The 16,023-nt window shown below is 33.8% G+C and overlaps 1 protein-coding gene across 1 annotated transcript; it reads left to right on the top strand.

Annotated features, from left to right (window-relative positions):
* The first annotated feature begins 3,322 nt into the window (after window positions 1-3,322).
* On the top strand, window positions 3,323-14,602 carry LOC105772853 (histone acetyltransferase HAC1). The gene is made up of 17 exons (XM_012594326.2): window positions 3,323-3,552; window positions 3,857-4,258; window positions 5,474-5,588; window positions 5,785-6,085; window positions 6,167-6,643; window positions 6,766-8,543; window positions 8,722-9,018; window positions 9,116-9,394; window positions 9,551-9,679; window positions 9,820-10,020; window positions 10,140-10,282; window positions 10,387-10,699; window positions 10,877-11,016; window positions 11,965-12,043; window positions 12,161-12,553; window positions 13,550-13,767; window positions 13,859-14,602. The coding sequence occupies exons 2-17, from the start codon at window positions 4,050-4,052 to the stop codon at window positions 13,971-13,973; spliced, it is 5,187 nt and encodes a 1,728-aa protein (XP_012449780.1). The 5' UTR covers window positions 3,323-3,552; window positions 3,857-4,049; the 3' UTR covers window positions 13,974-14,602.
* The last annotated feature ends 1,421 nt before the right edge of the window (window positions 14,603-16,023 follow it).

The following is a 16,023-nucleotide window of genomic DNA, read 5'->3' as shown; positions in this document are numbered from 1 at the left end:
TTTAGTTCGAATAAGGAAGTCACTATGTCAATTTGTTTTTGAACATGTTATGAGTTTTGTGTATATCTATATTTTTAGGATTAAGTTGCATGTGTTAGAATTATTTTAAAACTTTTTAATATAGAGTTTGTGTGATTTTTATCTTTTTTTTTGCATTTCTTAACAAAGTATCGATTCTTTTTTAGATATCAATATCTTTACCAAGAAATCATTAAATAAGTTTTTGCTTTTTCACTTTTCTTTTTAATTTTCATTAATATCTGTAATAGTTTTATTGTTTTTATTCACAAATTAGTTAGTTTTATTGTTTCTTTAATTTTTTTAAACATCTTTTTACATCATTTCATACCAAATTTAAAAATAACATATTTATTACTTGATTAAAAATTTTCGAAATTTACATAATTAATGTTAATTTTCATGGTTTTATTGCATAAAATTCATTGTTAAAACATTCAAAAGCATTGAACCTCGTGTGTTGGCTTGATGGCCAAGGTGTTCACTGCCCCAGGTGTGGCCTGGATTCAAGTCATGCTAGTTACATTGCTATTAGGGTTTTGCCCTCCTCTTATAATTTACCAAAAAATAAAAACATCCAAAAGCATTACAATAAATTTATACACAATAACTTTCTACACTTTCTTGCAACTATGCATTAGAGATGATGATGCCTATAACATATATCTTATCTATTTTGCGAACCTTAAGGTCCAACTCACTCGACCTATATATTATTTTTTTGTTAACCTCATCTAATTTCAAATTCTCCTACTTTTCGAATTTTAAGGAGCGAAGATGAATTCCTTTTATGAAAATCAAAGGCCTAACTCATGAAAATATTGTTTAAGCCTTTTATTTCAATGCCATCCTCGACATCACTCCAATTAGTTGATTAATGCAATTCACCATTATCTTATGGAACAAAAGATAATTCTCATGATCAATTCTCTTGCCAAATTTCTCGAGCTTCCCAATGTTGGCGAGACCAATGAAAGTGGTATACATCCACCTAACATGAAACTCTCAAATGATAATACGATCATCTTTCCTTTATATGATCATTTATTACATCCCATTATCACTTATGTTTTTTGCCCTTATGGAAGCAAGTACACCCAAATGTGCACAATTGACTATTGGTGGCTTAATTGCTTTCGCAATAATGTCCATCCTAACATCACTACATCATTTTCTACGATATTGTTAGGGTTATTTGTATGTTCTTATTATTTTATTTTTTTCTAATTACTATTACTATTATAATTTTAAATTTATAAAAATTGATATATGCATAGATGAGGTGAAATTTATTAAATTCCATTCACCGAAACTGCCAATTCTTAAGTTTGGGAAATCATCTGACTTGAGATGACTTTTTGAATGGGATCCAGAAATTTCTTAGTTAAGATGTCTCTATAGTGTTTGAAGATCTATCTCTTAGCTTCAAAACACATTTTGAATCACTCGATTTTAAGTTCAGGAGCTCAAGTTATGACTGTTTTAATGAAGACTGCGGAAGTAGAATTTTTGGACGAAATTATGACAAGAATTATAAATTTCGAGCTTTTAATTCAAGTTTAAATCACATTAGGTTCAAGTTTTAGGCTTAATTTTTATTATATAGTAGTCCAATATTGTATTTATCAACTCTTATTATTTTATTATTTTATTATTCATAATTTTAATTATTATTAAGTATTTTGAGTTATTTAAGAGTTTTAGGTCAACAAGAAAGTTTAATTTAAAACTACTTCTTATTTAGGTTAATTAGCGTTCTAGTATACTTGAGAGTTTTATTTAGATTTATTTAGCTAGCCTATATAAAGGCTTCTTCATTATTCATTAAGCAGACAATTATTTTCATTAATAAAGTTTTCAACTCTGAGAGTTTATTTCTTATGCAAGATTTCTTTCTTGTGGTTTTTAGAAGTAGTTTTCTTCTCGATTTTTTTCAAAGAGTCATGAGAATTCACTCTTCACCCTTCAATTTGCTAAGGATTATTTTTTGGAGGGTTGATTAGAGCCATTAATTGAGTTTATTGAGATTTATATATTAAAGGGTTCAATTGGACATTTATCCTTATATTCCTTATATTCATCATATCCATCGGTTTACTTGTCCATCTCCCACTTTGTTCTCTTTTTCCTTTTTAATTTCAATTTCTTATTTATTTAAGATTTTTATTTTTTATTCTCAAATTTCTTCATTACTATTTTTGATTTTTTATTTCTAAATTTGTTTATTTGTAATGTTATTAGTATTTATTTTAAATTAGATTTTATTTTAATTTTTTCACAAAGTTGGCTTTTTGAGGAAAAAAATTATGTTTTAACATTAAATTTAAAAATTAATAGTTAATTCGATACTTTTAATACATTAAAATCATACTTTTTATTCATTTGAATTTATTGTTTAGGATATTTATATATATATTTTCGACGTAGAATTATTTTACCTTTATTTAAACTCAAAATAATTGTTGAAGTAATTTAAACTATTAAATTTAATTAATTTAAATTATTTTATTTAAACCAAGATAATTCTACTATGAGGAAAGAAACACATAAAAAGAGATGCACAAAAAATATTGTATACAATAATAATTATAACATAAAATTATTATACAGAAATAATATTTTAATATTCTACAATTATTTGAAAGTGTTTTATTTTTGATTATTATATATTAATTTTATAATAATTAAAAATAAAATATTTATTAAATAATACAAATATAAACACAGAAATTCATGTAAAACCCAGTGATATTGAAAATTAGTAGATTAAAAAGAAAAGAAAAGAAAAGAAAGGAACTACCTATGAAAAAAATCTCGTCATTATATGTATTTTCAATTTTCTAATCCCATATTTACTTGCATTTTGTATTTTCACATTGCCAGAAAAAGAAAATAAAATCCCATTGAATTATTTATTTATTGGGTAAATATTTATTTTACTACTTGAACTTGATTTCAAGGTTCAAATTGGCATCTAAATTTTTTCTTGACCTAATAAGGTACATGAACTTGGCTTTTTAGTCCAATAGTACTTGGTAATGACTTATTTGAACCATGAAGCCAAGTTTAAGTATCTAATTGGACCAGAAAAGTTCTTTTTAATCCAAATTAGTACTTATCGTAAATGACTTACTTCAACCATGAAGCCAAGTTCAAGTATCTAATTGGACAAAAAAGCCAAGTTTAGGTACCTAATTGAACTGAAAAAATCCCCTAGGTACCTAATTATATATTTATCCTTATTTATTCAATCCCAGAAAAATTAATTCTACTCGCCTCTTATTATTTATTTATTTTCCTTGCCTCTTGTCGATCTTCTCCCTCCTTTTTCTCATCTTGCTCTCTCTTTTTGCTATCGTACGCTCGTGTCAATTTCCCTTCGCACGTGTGTTTAAAGGCGGTGTTTCGCTGATTCCGTTCCGTTTCCCGTTCTATTTTCCGATCAGTATTCGTCGATATTCTCGGTCTTACCTTCGGAATTCTCGAAGCTCCGGTCGCAGTGTCTTCTCCTTTCAATTATGGATTTCCCCTCAGGTTCCTTTTTAGGGTTTACATTTACTTCTTGATCGTTTAAAGAAACAAATGTTCTTTTTTATTATTAACCTAGGGTTAGTCATTTCTTACTGCTTAATTCAATAATTAGGATCGTGTTTATATTGGAATCCAAAATTGGGCTTTTTTTTTCTTCTTCTTTCATTGACCGAATTTCCCCAAATTTTAATCCAATTTTCCAAATTTCTGTTTCAAATGTTGTTAAACAATTTGAAAATTTTGAAATTGAGATTGAAATATTGGAATTTGAGTTAATTTATTCCATTCCCCTAATATCTATAAGCAGGGTACGTAAATGCGGAAATGCAATAAAAGCAATGTATTTGAAGTGATAATTAAAGTGGGGAAAAAAGAAGGAAGCATGAGTTTGGTGGATTTTGTGATTGCAAAAAGCCAGAGTGTTGAATAAGTTATGCTGCTTTTGCTAGTTGTGAGAGTTACGAAGACAAGACGAAAAGGAAGAAGGAATAAGGATAGAAATGAATGTTCAGGCACATATGTCTGGGCAGATATCGGGTCAGGCAGCTAATCAAGGGGGATTGCCCCAACAAAATGGGAACCTTCTTCAGCCTGCCCAGATGCAGAGTTTAGGTGTTGGAGGTGCAAGTGCTGCTGGAGGTCCTCCGCATACTATGTCAAATATGGACCCTGAGCTACATAGAACTCGTGAATATATGCGAGGAAAGATGTAAGATTTTCTAGGAAGTAGTGTTGTAGATGTAAGTTTAGGTTTTTCTGAATGCATGAAATGTTTGTATCTGCTGATTGATTTAGTTTAAATTACAGAAAAATTTGAAATAAAAGCTGCATTAAACATTGTTTTTTTTTTCCTGCCTGAATGCTATTTAATACCTATAGAAGCTTGTTACATTTCTGTTCCATTAATTTTTTTTCTTTTTTCTCTGTGTGTGCGTGTAAATTTTACATGTTTGTGACACGAATGTGCTTCTGGATGCTCAGGTGCGTCTTAGTTGCAAAAGAAACAGTAAAAAAGACCTTTGCATCTAAATAGTTGTGTATCAGTTTGTGTAGGATTTTATGAGCCTGTAGATAATGTTGATTCTTCTTCAGATATACATGATGTATGCATCATTGAAAAATGATTTCAACAAATTTAAGTGCCTGATTTCTAGTGCAATAGGGAAGACTCCTGGTTCTAGTTGAAATTCAAGTAGGATTTTTTTTTTAAGGTTTTATGCCTCTGAAAATAACACCTTTCTATTTGAATAATATTTAAATTTGTTTCTCTGCTTCTACAAACTGTGCATAGAATTCAACATTTAAAAATAACTTAGTCACAAAACTGTAGGATTTAGATGTCCAATTTCACACAAATTCAGTGATCTATGTTATATTAAGTATTATTGGTAGGATTATATTGCTAAGAAAGCAGTGAAAAAGATATTTTCATTGAAATAGTTGTGTATCTACTATCTATTTGTGTAACATTTTATGAACCTCTAGACAATGTTGATTCTTATTGAGGTATGCAGTTGATAATAGTTGTTTCAACAAATTTAAGGGGCCAATGTCTAGTACAATGACGGAGGCTTCTGGTTCAAGAAAGTTGTTAGAGAGTTCTCTCTCTTCCCAAAAGAAAAAAGACTAATGGAAAAAAAAATTGTTTGTTAATTCTTCTTAAGAATCCATATGTTTGTGGGAGAAGATGCATGTAATGATCCTTGTAGTACTTTGACATGGAGATGGATATTTAAATCATATGCAATGGAAAATTAGTTTCATGTCATTGATTTCATATAATCGTTATAGCTATATAGCTTCTAGAGACATTAATCTATACATCAAGATTAGGTCCTTCCATCATAGAAGTCTTTTCTTAATATAATCATTTCTAATGATAATTTTTTATAGCTAATGCAAATTTCAATCTCTTTTTCGTCAGCATTGATGTCTTAAAATTGCGGAATCAGCTTCCTATTACTGAGGCATCTATGATGAAGTTTCGGGATTTTGCAAGACGATTGGAAGAAGGTCTATTTAAGATTGCTCATACAAAGGTTAATTATTTTGTTAAATTAATATGTTTGAGCAAGTCTGTTTCTTGACCAATTTCATTCATATATTTTCTTCACCTTTTTCCCTATTCACCTTGGAAGCACATTTCTTTTGCATTCTTTTGATCACTTTTAATTCTTTGTGCTACAACTTTCTTTTATTTCCTTTGACGTTTGATGCTTGGAATTTGTTTTCTAGGAGGACTATACAAATTTGAGTACTTTAGAGCACCGCTTGCAGATTCTATTAAGGGGGAGCAGAAATGTGCACAACCAAAGGCATCCACAGCTTGTTAATTCAGCATCAGCATCAGCTTCAGTAGGTACTATGATTCCAACTCCTGGTATATCACACAGTGGCAATCCTAGCATTGTGGCTACATCTTCTATAGATAAATCTACAAGTGCTGCCAGTGCAAGCATAGCTCCTACCAATGTCAATACAGGAAGCCTGTTGCCTAGCAGTGGCATGACTAGTGCTTCTTTCACCAGATCTGAAGGTAAATTTGAGCCTTAGAATATTCTATAATCTAATTTAAATAGCATTTTATACCAAGAGTAACAAAATGGTACTTCTATAGGAAATATATCTAATGGCTATCAACAGTTACCTGCGAATTTTCCTCTTGCTTCTGGTGGAATTTCATCAATTGGTGTGCAAAGAATGGCAAGCCAAATGATTCCCACTCCTGGATTTAATAGTAATAACAATAATGGTAGCATTAATGATCAGTCTTCCAATAATGTTGGACTTTCAACTGTTGAATCAACAATGGTATCCCAGCCACAGCAGCAAAAGCCACATGGTGGTCAAAACAGTCGTATATTACGCACCCTTGGAAGCCAAATGGGTAGTGGTATCAGGTCAGGCTTGCAGCAGAAAGCTTTCGGGTTACCTCATGGGTCCTTAAATGGTGCATTGGGGATGATGGGCAACAATATGCATATTGTGAGTGAACATGGAACACCTGTCGGATATCAGACTACTACAGCTTTTGCTAGTTCGCCAAAACCTTTGCAACAAAACTTTGATCAACATCAGCTACCTGTAATGCAAGGTAACATCCTGGTTTCATTTGTCTGTCTCTATTTCTATTTTATTTAGTAATAATGAATCTGAATATGTAATTTATCATTGGGATGAATGAGTTATCTCAAAGAAAGCAATCCTTTGTGTCAGCTGATGGATATGGAATGAACAATGCTGATTCTTTTGGGTCTGGAAACTTGTACGGTGCTGTAACATCTGTTGGATCAGTGACAAACTCTCAGAATTTGAATTCTGTTAATTTGCAGTCTACATCCAGAACAAATACTTCTTTAATAAATAATCAGTCAAATTTACATGCTGTGCAATCGGCTGCCCATATGAAGCCCCAGTCCATGGATGAGTTTGAAAAGATGAACTTTCAACCTGCAGTTTCTTCGAGAGATGATATACTTCAAGTTAATCAACAGAAACAATTCCAGCACCCGTCTCTTCAGTACCAACAACAGCAGTTCCTTCAACAGCAACGCCAACAGAAGCAGCAAAATTTGCTGAGCAATAGTGGTTATAGTCAGTCTCCACTGGCCTCTGATATAGGCAGTCAAGTAAAGTGTGAACCTGGAGTACAACATCATGACGAGGTTCTATATCAACAAGCTCCTGAACGCTTTCAGCTCTCAGAATTGCAGAATCCGTTTCTGCAGAACCATAGTGAAGAGCTCGCTAATCAGCAGAGTATGTTGTCATCACTGCCACAAAATTCTGAACAAATGCAACAGATGTTGCATCAAGACCAATTGATTCAAGAGTCTCAAAATGATTATAAACTTCCGGCTGTAGCACAAATGGAATCATTTGCTCATAGCCAGTGGCACCCTCACTCACAAGATCGGGCGCAAATTCCAGGGAACATATCACATGAGCAGCCTGTCCAAGAGGAATTCCGCCAGAGAACATCTGGGCCGGATAAAGCTCAGTGTAACAATTTATCTGCAGATGGATCTACTATCGGTCCGATGGTTGATGCTAGAAGCTCATCAGAGCCTTTTAATTCTAGAGGCGCCATCTCTAAATCTGAAAATGGGAGCCATGATCGGCAGTATAGAAATCAAGTGAAGTGGCTTTTGTTTCTACGCCATGCTCGTAGTTGTAAAGCCTCTGAGGGTAAGTGTGATGGCTATTGTTTTACCGTACGGAAGTTGTTGAGTCATATGAATAAATGCGAATCATCTCAATGCTCATATCCTCGATGCCTTCCCTCTAAGATATTGATTCGTCACTACAAGACTTGTACATATCCAACATGTCCCGTTTGTGTTCCTGTTAAAAATTTTATACAGGCTCAGAAGGCACATGCCTGTCGGAACTCTGCTTCTGTTTTGCCTTCTGATGGTGATTCTACTAAAATAAATGATGCTGGAGACATTTCAGCTAGAATGACTTCAAGAACTGCATCAAATGATGCATCTGTAGGTGTACAACCTTCACAAAAACGCATGAAGATAGAGCAATCTTCTCAGTCTGTTATTGCTGAAAGTGAAGGTCCTCTAGGTTCTGTTGTTGCTGAACCTCACATATCTCAGGACATCCAGCGCCAAGATTACCAACATGTTGACAGGTGTATGCCAGTTAAACCTGAACCTATGGAAGTGAAGACTGATGTCCCCGTGAGTTCTAGTGGTAATCCTGTTTTTATTGAGATGAAGGATGATGTAGATGACATTAGCAAACAGAAGATTGATGGTGAGACTGTTACACTTGATGAATTTGGTGGTCTACCTATGCAAGAAAGTGCGAAGATTGAAAAGGAGCCTGACATAGTCAAACAGGAAAATGTTACGGAGTCTTCCGAAAGTGCAGCTGGAACCAAGTCTGGGAAACCAAAAATAAAGGGGGTGTCACTTACTGAACTCTTCACCCCTGAGCAAGTTAGGGAGCATATTACAGGTCTCAGACGATGGGTTGGCCAGGTATCTTTATCATATTGTTTTGACTTATTTCATACCCTGTTCTTTATTATTGTATGTAGATTATTGTAAGTTGTCTTAGGTCGATATTTGTGTGCTAGCTTACTACTTGATGTACCAAAAACCAGGCTTGGAGACAGAATGAGGTATATTGATGATAATTATTTTCTTTCTTTTACAGAGTAAAGCAAAGGCTGAAAAGAATCAAGCAATGGAGCACTCAATGAGTGAGAACTCATGTCAATTATGTGCAGTTGAGAGACTTACTTTTGAACCCCCACCTATTTACTGCAGTCCTTGTGGTGCTCGCATTAAGCGAAATGCAATGTACTACACAATGGGAGCTGGTGATACACGACATTACTTTTGTATTCCATGCCATAATGAGGCTCGTGGAGATAGCATTGTTGTTGATGGAACTGCCATTCCTAAGTCAAGGCTTGAGAAGAAGAAGAATGATGAAGAGATCGAAGAATGGGTACGTGCTCTACATACTTTTTAAGTATTATGATGTTTCATGATCATCCCAAATAGTCGCTCTTACATGTTTATTTTTTTTCAATAATATTTTCCAGTGGGTTCAATGTGACAAGTGCGAAGCTTGGCAGCACCAGATTTGTGCTTTATTCAATGGTAGAAGGAATGATGGCGGACAAGCTGAATATACATGCCCCAATTGCTATATTACTGAGGTCGAAAGAGGAGAGCGAAAGCCCCTACCTCAGAGTGCTGTCCTTGGGGCCAAAGATTTGCCAAGAACAATCCTTAGTGACCACATAGAGCAGCGGTTATTCAAGAGACTGAAACAGGAAAGACAAGAAAGGGCAAGGGTTCAAGGAAAAAGTTATGATGAGGTGATCAATATTCTCCTGATGACAGTTGATTCTATGTTGTTTATGGCAATCCTTTTTCTACTTTCGCGTTGCTTAAATATATTCAAAAACCAATTCACACTGCATATACACACAGAAGGAAGAATATATTGATTGTTTTCTCATTGATTTTTTCAGGTGCCTGGGGCTGAGGCACTTGTAATTAGAGTTGTTTCATCAGTTGACAAAAAGCTGGAAGTGAAGCAGCGATTTCTTGAAATCTTTCAGGAACAGAATTATCCACTTGAATTTCCCTATAAATCAAAGGTGTGAAGGATATAAATTAAGCGTAATGCACATGTTCTTTTTTTTTTTTAATGGATTAAGTGTAATACATACGTATATGCTGAAAAGGGCAATTTTAATTGTAATTATGAAATGCTTATAAGTACATTTTTCTCTTTCAGGTAGTTTTATTGTTTCAGAAGATAGAAGGGGTAGAAGTATGCTTATTTGGTATGTATGTTCAAGAATTTGGTTCAGAATGTGCATTTCCAAATCAGCGTCGTGTTTATCTGTCATACCTAGATTCAGTCAAGTATTTCCGGCCTGAGGTTAAAGCAGTTACCGGAGAGGCTCTCCGTACCTTTGTTTACCATGAAATTCTTGTAAGTGCAAACTCTTATGATTTCAGCAATGTGATAATTATGATTTTCAATTTACATATAGTATCAGTTCTACACTTTTATTTAGTTGTGACTAACATCGTTAAACCTTAAATGTTCAGATTGGATACCTTGAATATTGCAAGAAGCGTGGTTTTACAAGTTGCTATATATGGGCTTGCCCTCCACTTAAGGGAGAAGATTATATCTTATATTGTCATCCAGAAATTCAGAAAACACCTAAATCAGATAAACTGCGAGAATGGTGAGGCAAATAATTATCAAGTTTTTTTCCCCTTTGCATCTCATGTTATGTTTTTAATAATACATTATTATTAATTCTCCTGATATGCATGAATGCTGTTTCAGGTATCTAGCAATGTTAAGGAAGGCTTCCAGGGAAAACATTGTAGTTGATCTTACTAATTTGTATGATCATTTCTTTGTAACTACCGGTGAATGTAAGGCCAAAATAACAGCAGCTAGACTGCCATATTTTGATGGTGATTACTGGCCTGGGGCTGCTGAAGATTTAATTAACCAGTTCCGTCTGGAAGAAGATGGCAGAAAGCTGAACAAAAAAGGAACAATAAAAAAGACAATAACAAAAAGGGCTTTAAAAGCATCGGGTCAATCTGATCTCTCTGCTAATGCATCAAAGGATCTGCTACTGATGCATAAAGTAATTTCTTTTCTTCCTAATCATTCTGCCCATTTTTTCCTTAATGATGTTTTTCTGTGTAAAGGCAGTGGATATGAAAATTACAATCTTGCTATCCTAGTGTTGACATTTTTCTTATCGTGATCCAAGGAATTTTAACTGGTTATATTACTTGTTTCCCTCCTTTCTTCACTTCAGCTTGGTGAGACCATTTGCCCAATGAGGGAAGATTTTATCATGGTTCACTTGCAGCATTGTTGCACTCATTGTTGTATCCTGATGGTGTCTGGAAATCGCTGGGTCTGCAACCAGTGCAAGAAATTTCAGATTTGTGACAAGTAAGATTGCTACTCTGTTTAGCTGTGTCTTTTTGTTTCTTTTGAACTAGTTTAGCTATGTCTTATCATTATTATTATCTTCTTCTTGTATGGTTGAGCTCTCTCTCTTTCACTACCTATCTGTATATGTGTGTGTGCATTTGCCGGGATGTGTCTGTTTGACTGAAAGTATACCATGTGTGATACTCTAGCAGGCAAGGTTTTTCTAGCAGGCAAGGTTTTTTATCATTGTATATAGTAATAATATGATTCTGGAGAACGAGAAACTATAATTTTTCAATCAGATCTATGTACGAGAAGGGTATGCTCTTTTTCATACGCAGAGTTAAGTAACTCTGTTTTAGTGTTGCTATTGTTAATTGGCATGTTTGAATCTATGCTAGGGCTATTTTCTGCATTGTACAAATGAGTGTATTTCTGGTTGACAGTTGTAAGTTCAGCTCACGTTCATTGGTTTACAGCTCTAGAACCTTGCTCTTAGAAGTTAAATGACAAGCACCTAGCCTTTTAGGACAAGAGGAGAGCCAGTAGGGTTGCTAGTTATACAACTCCTTGGCGTTCATTTTATTATTAGTACCATTTACATTCTTTATGTAAACATTAGTCATTTGGCTCAGCCTTTACAGTAGTACAAACCGTTCAAGCTTTTCAGTCCTTGGTGTTACTATTTATCTGCTTAAATGATTTTGCAGAGTGATTCTTTTCCCTCATTTTAAAAATTCAGTTCATTACAGTCATACTTCTGCTTTTAGAGAAAAGGAAACTGATTCTTGTGCTCTTCAGAAACTGATTATTTTTCAAGTTTTAAGACTCAACTCCCCTTCCCCCTGTTAGAAGCCCAATAACGCAACTCCCCTTCCTCTGTCCTTATTTTGGTCTGCTTCCACCAACTATGAGACAGTTCTCTAGATAAATGGATCTTATGTTTGCTTCTTTGTACCCTCACAGGTGCCATGAGGCAGAATTGAAACGTGATGAAAGAGAGAGACATCCCTTCAATCAGAGGGAAAAACATGTTCTTTATCCAGTAAGTTTGTCTTAGTACTACAATAATTACTTATAGTGTGTGTCTGTTGTTGCTTCTGTAGACAGATTTTTATTTGCTTTTTTAATTGATTTTTGTGGACAAATTGTCATTGTGCAGATTGAAATAACTGATGTCTCTACTGATACAACCGATCAAGATGACATTCTTGAGAGTGAATTCTTTGATACTAGACAGGCATTTTTGAGTCTTTGTCAAGGGAACCATTATCAATATGATACCCTGAGACGGGCTAAACATTCCTCGATGATGGTACTCTACCATCTTCACAATCCAACTGCTCCTGCATTTGTCACTCCCTGTTGCATATGTCATCTGGATATTGAAACTGGTCAAGGTTGGCGATGTGAAGTTTGCCCTGATTATGATGTGTGCAATGCCTGTTATAAAAAGGATGGGGGCATTGATCATCCTCATAAGTTAACAAATCATCCATCCATGGCAGAACGTGATGCACAGAACAAAGAGGCCAGGCAACTACGTGTTCTGCAGGTATTTTTTTAGTATGAATTTGTTGAACTCTTTTAACTAAATCTCATCAAAGCATATATGTGTTAAAGAAGAAGAAGGATTCTTTCTATTCAATATCTTTAGTACAGTAGGTAAATGACATAGACACAAGCCAGATCAAATCAATCTATTTAAAGCCATCCCTTTAATTAAGTGAAGTATTTATTTAGTATAATTACAACAATATAAACATCGGTCTAGTCTTGAGATAATCTAGCTTAGGTCTCGAGACTAAGTGGCTTATGTCTCGAGACAGCCAAACATCGAAGCTAAATTAAGAAAACAGGGGAAGTTCGTCTTGAGACTGTTCTTGAGACATAGACCCCAATGTCTCAAGGCATGTTCACATAGAATCAAAATAAAATCCATCATGTCTTGAGACATGAAACCTATGTCTCGAGACCTCCTGTAGAATTTGGACACTAGTTTGGATTCGAATCCTAACCACGTTTGTGACCCTGTACAATCCTAGAATGCATTTAATGTGATTAATTGGCAATCATTTGAATTATTTAAGAGTGTGTGATGAGAATGCATGGGAATTTAATTGATTGAATGCCACATTACTTGGTAAATGTGGTTGACTTAGTCTGAGTTGCTCCGGCAACATAATGTGATGTCATGAATTCGGATCTGGCGACTGGGTCAGGTGTGGGATGTCACATTGTGGTATCATCGCTTTTCTCTGGACCTCCCCTTTTTTTCGGTTTGAGGGGGGGGGGGGATGTTTTCGTACTGGTGTTTGTGAATAATTGGCTTGATAACATTGAAAAGCATGGAACTCTCTAAGATGTTTCTGATATGCTATTGGTACTTTGCACTTGAACATTGAAATACACTAAATGTAAAGTATAATTCCCTGAATATATTAGTTTCCTTCTGATTTGGCAAGTAGATGGTTGGAAAATTGAGTTTATGACTGTAAACATGAGACTTTTTTTGTGTTGTTCTAACTGCATTGGTTCCTGAAATTTACAGCTGAGGAAAATGCTTGACCTTTTAGTGCATGCATCACAATGTCGTTCTGCACATTGCCAATACCCAAATTGTCGGAAAGTGAAGGGGCTTTTCCGCCATGGAATTCAATGCAAAACACGTGCTTCTGGTGGCTGTGTACTATGCAAGAAAATGTGGTATTTGCTGCAACTCCATGCACGAGCATGCAAAGAATCTCAATGCCACGTACCACGTTGCAGGTACATTTGCCTTTCTCCCTCCTTAACAGCCATATGTTATGTACTCCTTGGTGCAATTTAAAGCTAATAAAGTTAAAACTTGCTAATACAGAGACCTAAAGGAACATTTGAGGAGGCTTCAACAACAATCTGATTCACGACGTAGGGCTGCTGTGATGGAGATGATGAGACAGAGAGCTGCAGAGGTTGCTGGTAGTTCTGGGTAAAAGACCAAAGTGTTAATATGCATTTTGGTGCTTTGATGAAAAAATGCGCCCTTCTATAAAGGGATGTCTAAGATTGTTCACTGCTTGGAACTAGGCGGTGATGAGAAAATCCGGCTGATCTATAAAAGGTCAGAGGGGGATATGCATATGGCTCATTAGGGAACAACTTTCATTGATAAAACCTGCAACTAAATTCCCTACAAAGAAAGCCAACTGCCATTGCCAACTTAGCCATTCGGAGGAGTTCAAATACTAGTGTACCCCAGCTGGCTGATTCGACCTATTTATGTGGAATGCCATGCCACGCCATTCGAACCCTTTGGTCCTGTGTACTATAATCGTTCTAGTCTGTCCAAATTGCTTTCTTACAGAGGAATCTGGGAGGTTAGTTTTATTTTTTTTATCTTTTTCCTCTATTCTTCTTGCTATGTTTTCGCAGTAGAACATTGACCCCTCCCACTTTTCGTAGAATGGGCATTTTGATTAAAGATGGAACAATAAGTAGGCATTAGTGAAGAAAACTGCATCAATTCATTTTTAGTCAATAATATGAAATTATTATATGTATATATATTATATGGTTAAGTGGAAGATGTGTTGGATTTTTAATGCAAGTTTTGTTTTCAATATTAGCAATGTTTACCTGATTTATTGGTAAATACAATTTGTTTACCAAAAGGTTTGCGGGTAAGATTTTATGTGGGTGAGGGCATGAATTGTGATGATAAATTGGCCTTGGCTGTTAAATTACTTTGATTGTTAGACAAGCTTGTTGAAATTCATGTTTCTATAAAATAAAAGAGTGGATAAGAGAAATATGCTCCAACTAAGATGGAAGTACCTTGCTGTCAAGTATGAGAGGTTGAGTTCTGATTCTAAAAAATTTTAAGCCTGGGTTGAATCAGATTACTCATTTTACTATTCAAAAATTAATAAATATATATATATATATATTTATTTTAATTGATATTTTATATGTTTTTATAATTAAATTTAAATTATAACAAAACTTAGCCCAAGTTGGGTTGGGCCTATTGTGTAGGGTGGGTTACTTGGCCTATGAATGAAGAATCAATTTTTATGTTTGAATTTCTTAGAAGTGTTTTTCTAGATTTATTTTGAATTAATATAGATACCCTTATGATACGAACTCAATCAAGATTTTGAATCAAGAGTATAGACAAAAATATCAGTCCTTTACGAACAATTGAGTTGTACAAATCCATCACAATACATAAAAGATGATCTACTTTATATTCGTTTATTAATATAAAATAATGATTCAAAGATTAAAAGGTTAAATTTTTGTGTTCATGACGGAATCAGTGAAGTAGAAGATTGGAACAAATATGTATAGATTTATTAAATTAAATTATCTTGCAAGATAAATTAAAATGGATTTGACTTCTAGAATTTTGAATTTTTTCATAAAATATGGAATTGACTTATAATCCAACTGGATATTGTAATTCTATTTATTTGCTAATTTCTTCGTCAAGAAAAAGCTGGACATTAATTTAGTTGGGGCATAATTAAAATTTTCGGTAAAAATATTATCTTTAATATATTTAAAATTATATTTTGATAGTAAAGATGAGCAAATCAAATTTATATATAACTTGAATATTTTTAAAAATGATATGACATGAAAATTAGTGATGAGTAAGATTAAAAAATATATTGAAATTCCACATACAGGTAGGGTAAATATATAAAATATTTTAATCTTAATCAACATTAATTAGTTTTACTCTAAAAGTATATCGAAATTTACCGTAATCACTTAACAATAAAAATATAATTAATGTATAAGGATTAATTTATATAGTTTTCAATTAGAGAGACAAAATACAATCTAAGGTATAGTAAAATAACTTCCATGGTATTTTTACTTTGAAAACCCTTTATTTTTTCAAAGTAACAAATATTTTGTCTTTTATATAAAATATTCAGAGAAAATATTTATGAACAAAATTAAGATTTGTTTCAATTTTTACTAGCAATTTGCTAGGGTTTAAAACATATTGAATCTATATTCGTTTATTAATAT

Source organism: Gossypium raimondii, chromosome 6 (genome assembly GCF_025698545.1).
Source record: "Gossypium raimondii isolate GPD5lz chromosome 6, ASM2569854v1, whole genome shotgun sequence".
Lineage (NCBI taxonomy): Eukaryota > Viridiplantae > Streptophyta > Magnoliopsida > Malvales > Malvaceae > Gossypium > Gossypium raimondii.
The sequence above is the reverse complement of the archived record's forward strand: the minus strand, read 5'-3'. Positions and strand labels throughout refer to the sequence as shown.